The sequence below is a fragment of the Vanellus vanellus genome (genome assembly GCF_965231255.1).
Source record: "Vanellus vanellus genome assembly, chromosome: 3".
Taxonomy (NCBI): Eukaryota; Metazoa; Chordata; class Aves; order Charadriiformes; family Charadriidae; genus Vanellus; species Vanellus vanellus.
In genome coordinates, this window is record NC_138907.1 from 73,085,071 (window position 1) to 73,096,122 (window position 11,052).

At 37.6% G+C, this 11,052-nt stretch overlaps 1 protein-coding gene across 1 annotated transcript in view; it reads left to right on the forward strand.

Moving 5' to 3' along the window:
- Positions 1-9,655, forward strand: part of MAN1A1 (mannosidase alpha class 1A member 1) — a gene marked incomplete at both ends in the record, with an annotated part of 149,741 nt that extends 140,086 nt beyond the window's left edge. The window contains 4 exons of the mRNA XM_082480981.1: positions 1,470-1,689; positions 2,465-2,637; positions 8,068-8,183; positions 9,529-9,655. Of these exons, the coding sequence (XP_082337107.1) occupies positions 1,470-1,689; positions 2,465-2,637; positions 8,068-8,183; positions 9,529-9,655 (636 nt within the window). The remainder of the gene's footprint in view (positions 1-1,469; positions 1,690-2,464; positions 2,638-8,067; positions 8,184-9,528) is intronic.
- Between the last annotated feature and the right edge of the window lie 1,397 nt (positions 9,656-11,052).

Sequence of the window (11,052 nt, forward strand, 5' to 3'; positions counted from 1 at the left end):
ACCAACTCAGCCGCTGTAATGCTTTCATCTTCCACAGTGGGGTCTATGGTTTGGATGCTTAATGAAACTGTTTTCCCACCTTTCCCCTTTCATATTTAATTCCTCTTTTTTATAGGTTAAATTATGCAGGATTTGTTTGAAGTACAGGAATCTTCATTATTTACTCCTGCTTTAAAATTTAGGTATGCTTTTCAGCAGGTACATAGTGCTAAAAGCATATAATCAAGGAGGAAAGAAAGGGACAGAGGAGTTTTCTGAGCCAATAATGGGTACGGAGGTGGGCAGAAAACATCCTTACTGGGTGCTTTGTACTAATGCTAGAGGAAAAAAAGTATAGCTTTCAATGTGGCGTTCTTGACACAAAAAAAACTACTTGGTAAGTAAAACTTGTACAATTATTCTGCTGATCCTTCTAGATGAGAGAAGATTTTTCACACTTATAAAAACAACCTTCACAGATGTTTAAATGGGAAGAAATAACTGAAATCAATACCTTCTCTTTAAAATACTTTTTTTTTTTTTTAATTCTGGCATTTTTGTTAATAGTCCTCTGTACTGATATTTTATTCATGTTTTTTCTTTTGTATAATGCATGTTGAGTACTGTTTCTGGATCTTACGATTTCAATAGAATAAACCGGACTACGGCTGGATAACTGAATGTATGATAGCGTTGTTTGTCTCCTCTCCATTACCCTTTAAAGAGTAATAGCTTGCTTTCTGTGTGGGCTTCTAATTAATGTGCTTTTCTGCATCTCCTCTATTGTTTTAATTCTGTTCCTCTCACAAGGGAAGGTTGTTTTCCTGGATTTTGTAATCAGTGACCATACATTGCTAATGGCACCAACTCCTAATTCTAGGAGATTTGTCTCTTGTTATTCTGCTTAGGTTTTTTTTCCAGACCCTATTCTTGATTGATGACTACAGAGGAATTCAGTCTGGGGGAAAAAATCATTGGAGTTTGGGAATGCCACATAGACTCCGAGGCCTGACATCATTCAGTGCACTCACTGAGTCAGGCGGTTGGAATATGAGTCGTGCCTGCATATAACTGACGTGAAATTATATCAATAACTGCATCCTTTAAGTCAGAATTACAGTGGGAAGTATGGAAGATGAAGTGACGGCTGATCACCATTAAAAGTGAAAATACCTGAAATTGCTCAAAGTAGAAAGGGAAAGAAATAAAGAATTTTAAAATGGAATTGTATTTTTTAGGTCTTTCCAATATTTTTATGAAATGTGCTGCATAAATTGCTTAAAGTTGGAGCAAAAATAACCATAGTTACTGATGTATGCTAATCTCTGTTGGTTTGGCTGCACTTCAGGTGATGCGAGCTCGTATTATCCATTTTACTCTATAAGCAAAGGCAATACGGAGAAAAACCAACCAGCATACAAAACAACTTTGTCTGTCCTTCATGCTTTACCGTACGGTACCAAAGGGTTTGAAATCATGTACTTTTGCAGGCCATAGAGACTCACCTCATTCGCAAATCAAGTGGGGGGCTGACATACATCGCTGAGTGGAAGGGCGGACTGCTGGAACACAAGATGGGACATCTCACTTGTTTTGCTGGAGGCATGTTTGGTCTGGGAGCAGACGGAGCCCCGAATGACAAGACGGGCCATCACATCGAGCTTGGTGCTGAAATCGCTAGGACTTGCCACGAATCCTATGATCGTACAAGTAAGTACTGTGTTGCAGAGTTTAGTTTCGCAGTTTGATTTTGTGAAGGTTTTTTTGCGTAATGCTGAATGATGGTGAGAACTCTTCATCCTTTCTGAGCAAGTGCTGCTGTGCTCTAAGAGTAACTTTAAGAATGGCTGCTCTGTTTTATAAATAATTCCCGTGCACCTGAATCATATCTACTCACTCTAGTAATTATCATGACAGCTTTTTTTTCACTTTGCCAATTTCTCTATATCCGAATACAAATAAGAGAGGGAGCCTGTTCATTTATGCAGCAATATACCTATTAATCATGTTTTATGCACAACAAATGATTTTCTTCTCAGTTCTGTTGGTACAACGCTGCGAACAATGGTATTGCACAAAAAAAAGTGGATTTCTGTGCAGGAAATTTCTTTGGATTCTTTCATCATCTTATAAAAATAACCCTGGCAGCATTTCAGGTCCCAGAGTGTATTTTCCAGTTTGATATAGAAAAGTAAATATCCTCGTCTTTTAAGCGATATTTCATGTTTCTACTTACATGAAGTCTTTCAGAATGCAAATGTTAGCATCACTGTTCAAACTGGAACTGCTGCTTAAGGCGTTGATGAAGAACAGCTCTCTTCTATTCTGAATTATGTACAAGATATTAAAAACGGGAGGTGCTGCAGTATCTTTCAGAAACTGTAGAATTTTGGGTAACCTGGCTTGTGTCGCATGAAATGTTGATTTGGTAAGTTACATAATTTGAAATGTTTTTTATTTTAGCATGTGCTTTTATATTGGCTAGGCATGAAACTGGGACCAGAAGCCTTCAGATTTGACGGTGGTGTTGAGGCCATTGCTACAAGACAAAATGAAAAATACTACATCCTACGACCAGAAGTCATAGAGACCTACATGTACATGTGGCGGCTCACTCATGACCCAAAGTACAGGGAGTGGGGATGGGAAGCTGTAGAGGTAACGTTCTACTGGACTTTTTTCTTGTTAAATCCTAATATCTTGTTAAGTGAGCTGCAGAACAATATCTGGATATTGTTTAGCAGTTGGAGAGTAAATATTTATTTTAAATCAGTAATATCAACTCAAATTTCCAGAGATTCTTTTACTAAATAGATCAACTAAGATCGAGTTGACAAAACCAAATACTGCTGGTGTTGCGTATTGGTAAAATACCTTGTGATTTGTGCTTCTTAAATACTTCGCAGGTCAGGGTCATATTTGGATGTACTGCTCAAGATGTTGAGTATTGCTGCTCGTGAATGGAAAGTGCAAACTTATGTCAAATTTGAGCCTTGGACATGGAAATTTTTGTGGAGTGTATTTTCAACAGTAATTGTACGAAAGTGATTTTAATTAAGGTGATGAAGGCCAAGATGAAGTAGTAGGTAGTACCTAACATTTCAAAAATGGGTCGCTTTCAAAAAGCATAGGTCATTTGGACCGATCTCCATTAACGATAACAATCTCTTCCAGATTTAAATTTCTATGCCCTACTAGCCTTTGAGCTTCAACCAGTCATGCTGAACCTAACTATTTGTGTTTGTCTAGCACAAGCCTTCCAAGACGGAAGCTGGTCTATACGGCAAAAATTTGCTTGTCAAATCCATTTTTTCCCTTATTTCAGTGGTTAATCACTCTTACGGTTAAAGATGAGAGCCTTTGGATGTGTTTCATCCTCCAGGCATAGGTTCTTGTACACTTTTAGAGTTCGCTTATTTTCCCCTCATTGATCTTGCCTTTGTTAAATTATCTGCCTTCCACTCTGCCTTTGGAACTTCTAAGCAGACTGAGATCTTACAGGAGATACAGGAAGCTCAAGAACTTTATTTTTGCAGCTCTGTATACTTAAGGAAAAGCACACGAAAAAGAAAAAAAAAAAACAGTGCAATATTTTGTTGACAGTGACCCCTCACTCCTTTGCAGAGCTGTTGCTTTCCAGGATTTAAAAAACATCTTGTTTGTCAGTTTGCCCAATACCTCTTGTTTCTAGGAGTGACATCCACCAGTTACGTGGCTCCCTCAACAGCAACCAAGATCTCTAACGGTATTCAATATTCACTGTCTGAGACACTGAACATATCTCAAGTGTTGTGCAAATGTTGTTGAATGATGTGCAAGAAGAGCCTTTCAAGTTTGGCCATTAGATATTCTTGAGGAATTAAATTTATAGTAAATTCTGCTTTCCATAAAAGAAGAGCTGCTAGCATTAACTATACTTTGACTCTTTAACTCCTTGTTTGAATATTTACAGCAATTCCCTGTCTGCAGTCAGCACTGTATTCAGCTAGGTAGACTGTAGTTACTTAGGACATTTTATTTGCCTCCCTCAGGTGTTGGCTCTATCGGCCCTCAAACAATCTGCTTCTGAGTTAATGATTCCAAAGCAATTTTTTTGAAAAAAAAAAAAAAAAAAATCCTCTAGTTTAGAGTGCTGTTCCCTTACTTTCTTTTTCGCTAACACCACACATTTTACTACTGGAATCTTCCCAGGCAGATTATAATTGGAATATTTACAACAGCTGTTTATGGAAGTCATCCCACCAGGCTTCAGCAATGCCAGTTGTTCCTTCTCCAGGAGATGTTTTTCCTGACTCGCTGTTGCTGCCCACACTGATAACATTCTTATAAACAATTGAAATGTTTTCCTTATTATTATTCTTTACCCTGTTGGTTCAGTTTGTGTTTATTTCAAGTTTGTATGCTCGTTTACCTTCTTAGCACTCCCCATGCGTTCCTTGTTTAACATTCTTGTGGTTACTCTCGTCTGGCTCCAAGGTAGTGGATTACAGCCCATGTGTGGGACATGCAGCTGGTCCCAGTCTGTACAGACCCATCTTCCGCTGTCCTGATGTGCATCTGAGTGTTTCACAAAAACAAATCTTAAAAATTCACAGAAGTTATACAGTTGGTTGTAGGTTTCACATTTTTTTTTATTTTCTTCCTTGATGGTTATAGCCCATACAGCTCCACCTGATGCTGTATTTTTTTTGTTCCAGCATGTGTCATGACAGCTTACCACACCTATTTCATAAATTCTGCTCGTGCTCCAGGGAGCGCGTCACTCCACCCTTTCGTTCTTGGGGAAGACGCTGACCACCGAAGGTGGTTGGTTTAATTACCAGCACCTGTTGCACAAAGAAGAAGCTGAGATTGAAACAAGAAAAAAAGGGCAACAATCAGACCGTTTGTTGTTGCCCCAAAAAGTTGTTCTTCAGCTATTTCATGTCCATTTTTAACTCCTGACACTGGCAATAAGAACGCATTAGGTTTGTTTCCCAGTGCCCTTGCAGTAGAAGAGGAGGCTGCTTTATATATCATGCCTTCTAAACTCTCCAAGTCTATTAGTTCTTTCACTTAATTTTATAGACTAAAAAAACAGGCTCTAGCCTCCCCATTTTTTTCTTTGCTGCTTTAATTTGAGTCCAAGATCGTTCTGTATGTATTTCAGTGGTTGGAGAAAACACGGTTATGACCAACAGCAATATCCACTGTTACTGAGTCAGAAAGGTTTTATCAGCTTAGCTCAAGAAAGTCTCCCTTTCTGCATTATAAATGCAGCACATCTTCTGATTTCCTAGCACTTCCTTTTTTTTTCCCTTTACGATATTTTGAGGCTGTCAGCCAGTTTTCACTCTGCTTGATGTTTTCCATTACTCTAGCATAACTGATATTAGCCACCCTCATTTTCTAAGAGCTACTAATTTAAAATGTGTTGAATTGTTCCTTCCTGCCCACTGCTACCCCACCGTCAGCGTGACCATCACTGTACTCTGAAACTGCAGATATGTGCACAAAAGGCCATTGTTGCCAGTGAAAGAAGGGCGACAGCCAAGAGCCTTTTTATCGTACTAATGCTGCACATGAATGTCCTGTTCCTTTGGTTAAGCGGAAAGTAGTTTTGAGGGATAAGGTGCTTCACGTTTGCATCAAGTAGATACCACCAGATGGCTAACATGGTGCAAGTTAACCTCTTAGTCTACCTGGTCTAGCGGGAGGTGTCCCTGGCCATGGCAGAGGGGTTGGAACTAGATGATCTTTAAGGTCCCTTCCAACCAAAACCAGTCTATGATTCTACGATCGTAACAGTGTGTTCAGGTACCTATATAGTATCTCCCTCCAACAAACTCATAAAGAAGGCTCTAACTACATGTTAGAGCACGTAAACCCCAAATGCAGTGTGATTTTATTTTACCTCACCCTGTTTAGAATGCAGTTGTTTCCTTGAATAATAGCCTTATCCTTCAAGTTCAAGTTCTCCTTCTGCTGTGCCTTGGAAAACATAATCTTGTGTCTGACATTGAAAATCCAGACACAGATTCAGCATTTTGAATTCATTGCAGGTTGAAGTAGACAAGAGGGAAGGAGTATCAGCCAGGGGAAATTACTTGTTTAAACTTAAGTATATTTGTCACTTAGTAAAAGTGTCCAGGAAAATTAAAGAACCTAAAGACACATAAGAAAAGACAAATAGGCCTGTTATATTTTAAAGGATCGCTCCTGGAGAAAAATCCCTTTTAAATATACAATAGGCAGCTTACTCTCCAGTGAAAACTACGGAAAGCCTGACATGAAAGCTAAATATATGCAGATAGCTACAGGGACTCCAGCAAAAACAAGGACATTTAGGATATCTCCTCACAGCAAAACACAGATCTTGAACAGCCTTTAGAGTAGGTGGAGGTGATGGATACCTCAGTAGTTATTAGTGACTTTTAGTCCCATCTCTCATCAGAAAATGCTTATTGTGACCGTTTGCTTGTTTTAGACGTATCTTCTACCTTTTCATAGTTTTTTGCTGTATGTGTTTGAAACGCAGCATCCTTCCCTAAGTAAAATCTACACATCCTATAGTCACTTCATTGATATTTGGAATAACTTCAGAAATGGAGGGACTAGTTGTCTTCCATCTCTCTGTTGGTGGGTTGGTGGTTGGTATTTCTGCCTGAAAGTGGTTGCTCTAATAGCTGTCTCCACAGCAAGCACCGTGTTTCAGAGTAGTGCGTTCCTGAGTAAACGTAGCAATCCATCATGCTTACCGTCATTTTCATTGTGAGAAGTTATTTAGGGCTAAAGAGCCTTTTCTGGATTTGTTTTTGAATAATGACTTGTTTTAAATATAATCATCTTAGATTCTCTTCACTCCTTTATTATACTGCATGATACCAGAGAGTTATTATAAAACAGAAGAAGAAAAATGAAGAGGCTAAGAATACTTTCGACCTTGTTAAATAGGTCAATTATAAAGAAAAAAGATGAATGAATATTTTTAAACAAAGCAGTGATAAGAGAACCAATATTCAAATAAGGGATTGGATAGCAGTCTATTTAAAGAAGTTATGGCTTATATATAGGCATATAGGTGCCACCTTTCTAATGTGAACACCTGTCTAAAGTAAAGAAAAGCAGCAAAGTTTAATAAAGAGTATAATTGTATATACCTTCTACACTTCCAGCACCTGGTACATGTTTTTTGCTCTTCTGTATACACCCTTCATTTGATCTTTTTTTCCCCTTCAAAATTAGCTGATTGTATAGAACATTCCTGTGGGCAGAAAATAAATTATCTTTTTAGGTGGTCTGTGTGCACCTTTTTATTGCAAAATAGGAATCAATCATATGTTTTACACCTTTTAACTGAACACAGTTTGGAAACTAGTTAAGAGAAAAACACATTCTTATTCTTATATCTAAAATGTGTTGCATTAAGGCCAGCCGCATAGTAGCTTTCTGTCTACTCTGTGTAACAGACAAAGCTTTTTCAGAAAGGTGTCAAAGAAAAATAGTACCTACTGCAGAAAAGAAATTCAGTCACAGCCCAATATCAGAGGTTTCCCACAGAAAAATGAAATAATTGCAAAGAGAAACAAAACAACTTACATTGAAAATAGAGTTTCCTTTCCTTTTTCAAAGTGACTTACAGGAGCGGGAAAGACTGGTCTTTACGATGGTATTCAACTCTATCACAATAATTTTTAAGCACTGAAATATGACCAAGAAAGGGATATGTGACACAGTCTTTGAAGGCTGATAGACAAGCCTGTGAGAGAGAGGCTATTGTTATTCCTATTCAAAAGAGGAAAGAGAAAATAAGTGAAAGTCCATATATCTTTACATCCATATATCTGTGTATGTTTCCTTCTGAAAACTGGTTTGTGTTCACTTCTTTTGTTAATTTATCATTTTGCTTCTCTTCCTAAATGTAAAATTACACGTGTGCCTATGTCTTTCTGAAAGGAGTCTTCTATCTCGAGCTTTATCTAGTTTTCCTCTCTTTATCAAAAAAATTGTGAATTTTTTTTTTTTGGCTGGTTGTGTTGTCAAACAAAGAAAAACTGTCAGATGATTCATTTTGTTAATCCCACTGGGGTTTTTTTGTCCCCTCTTCAGGCACTGGAAAAACATTGCAGAGTAGATGGTGGCTATTCCGGCATTAGAGATGTTTATAACAATCACGAAAGCCATGATGATGTGCAGCAAAGTTTCTTCCTTTCAGAGACTCTCAAGTAAGTTAAGAAAGTCGACTTTCTTAAAATATGAAGTAGTTCTATGTATCAACTTTACAGATAAGTATTTATCATTAGTACCCTTGACATTCACTTAACAAAATCTGACTGAAATACTAGAGCTTTTCTTAGGTGACGGGAAGCCAAATTGCCTTTTTCTCCCCTCTACATCAATAAACTAAATTCTATGACTTCTGGAAATTATCTTTACTTCTGATAAAGGTACTTGATTGTCTTTGCCGAGAAATTAAGTCTCCTAGCTTCGATAGGATCTAATTATATATGCCAACACTGGTGAAACAAATTGAGTAGACAGAGGACTTATCAGGCTTGTATTGCATACTTTTCATTTTAAAACTACAGACAAAGAAAAAAGAAGTCAACTTGCATGGTACACTCGCATGGGCTTTTAAGAGGAAAACCAAAAGCTTTCATTATCTATCACCATCTCCTAAGCTTTTAATGAAATAAAGGAAGTTTTCTCTTGGTCTCTTCACTTTTTTTTGCTGGGCAAGAGAGAGTTGCAAAACCAGAAAGTTTCAACAGAAGGTGTAATACTGCAGTAAATTAAATACCATAAATACATTTAGGTACATCCTGGCGGGTTTTTTTTTTTTTTTGGAGATAGTGTACTGCCTCTACTGTACCTTTTAAATTGGCCTATCAGAATTCGACCAAGAAAAGCCTTCAGGGAAGGATGGTGATTGAGAAAAAATAAAATGTAATTTGCTGAGCAGACTTTCATTTCTAAGCAGACTTCAGTAATCATGCTACAGTACCTACTACCCTGTATGAGGACAATAAATAACATGTTGGATTTGTTCATTGTTTACTGCTGGTTTTAATGGACCCTGTCTTAGCAAATGGCTGCCCAAGCTCCTGCTGTAGTGCTAGGTTTCTTCTTTAAAAATCCTAAGCCACAGGTTGTTCTCAGAAGTAAGACAGGATTGGACTACACCTTGATATATGCGGACATCCAGGAGGAAAAAAAATACTGTGGTTGTATATTCTCAAAAAAATATGTAAGAAAATTACCAAGGATTAAATGGAAGTGAAGTGAACCGATACTTAACCTTAATAGCCTAAACTTCTTTGTCCTCTGTCAGGACAGAGGCGTTCTTTTGTTCATCTCCAGTTGCTATTGCCCCTGAGTCCAATCTGAGTTGAGTAGCCCCAAAGCTTTGTGCTAACCCTTGTGATGCTGGGACTTACTGGCGTTTTGTGTTTGGTCAGCTGTTTCCATTAATGCATTCATCTAGGGAAATCAGGAATTTATGTTTTCCTGAAAACCATTGTAGTTTGACTTCCCTGCTGCGGTCACATTTCCTGCTTTTTTTCTTGCCAGGTACTTGTATTTGCTGTTTTCTGAAGACGATCTTCTTCCGTTCGAACACTGGGTCTTCAACACAGAGGCTCATCCCCTCCCTGTTCTTCACAAAGACGATGGGAATAAAGAAGAAAACCAGAAATAGATGAAGATTAAGTTATACTTTGTTTCATTCCTTCTGTTTCTTTCCAGGACTTGGGCACATGATTTGGTTTTAAATTCCTGAGTTAAATTTTTAAATCAAGTGTTTTGCAGTCTGTTTTCTTTAACAGTAAATATTTATGAATGGACCCCAACTGATTATGATAAAGCTACGTACCTCTTACCCAGCTGAACCACTTCTTAGAAAAGAAATAGGACATCTCTCCAGATTTCGTTAGGCTGCAGTGTCATCTTGGCCTCAAAGAGCAGAGGGTCTGCATGTTACTTGTTTCCTGTTATGCTTTTAATTTGACTGCAAAATTCTTTTCTCCTCTGTGAGGAGATGTCTGCTTTAAGCTGTAATATTTTGCCATGTTGCAAAAAGCCATATTGAATTAAGTATAAAGAGCTCTTTTTTTTTTTTTTTTTTTTTCTCTTTTTTGTTCTATGTTAATTTGTTCTGTGTGTCATCCAAGACAAATCTTGTGACTGTGACAGCCTCTTCTTATGCGGGTCTATCATTACTTGGTAAAAGTATCTGATGTATTTCATTGCCAATGAAGTCTACATAAGAATATTTTCATCTCATGCAGACACAACTCTGAAACTGCAGTATACGTTGACGTTAGTCTAAACTTAGTTTTTATGAATTTAGCACATTAGGTAGCAGACCTTAGTTTTTCAGGTTTTGATCAGAATATTGTAACAGAATAAATTGTTCCCTCCCTTTTCCAAGTGGTGTTATTCTCATGTCTTTAGTCAGGCTAATACAGAGTAAAATGAGATAGTCATTTCATATTAAGAAAGGGAGTCTTACCTTCTTTATATATTTAGTCCAGTAGCTTTCATTTGGTTGGATGGTAAAAAGACAAAGAACAACTCGATGACATTTTCCCGGAAGATGAGAATTATACCAGAGCCCATTTGTTTGGTTTCCTGGGACTTTCTCAAATATTCAGATAGGTTCAGACTTGACACCAGACTTCATAGTTACTTGTCACAAAGCAATTCAATGTATCTACATGAATAAAATTAGATGTTCAGATGCCTTGAAGAAAACTTGTCTCCTTAAAAGAGGAAAATAATTCAGAGGGGAAATTATCCAGTGTAGAACTAAAACAGTCTGAAAGCACCGAGTCTGGCTTCTCTAAGTGACAGAAATGCAGTGTGCTTAAAATTATTCCCTAGATTAGAGGCCTGGCTTACTAAGAAAGGTAACAGCTTTGCCAAAAATGTTTTGCTTTGTAGCATCACCAAAGGGAAAAAAATTAGGCACGATTAATTCCTGTTTCTACTTAAGTGTAGTTTGGAGTGGTTTACATGATTATTAAGTCTACCTATGTTTTCATTTAATGACTTTCATGTATTTTGAGTAGGGTGTAACACCTGGCTTCCCGTTCT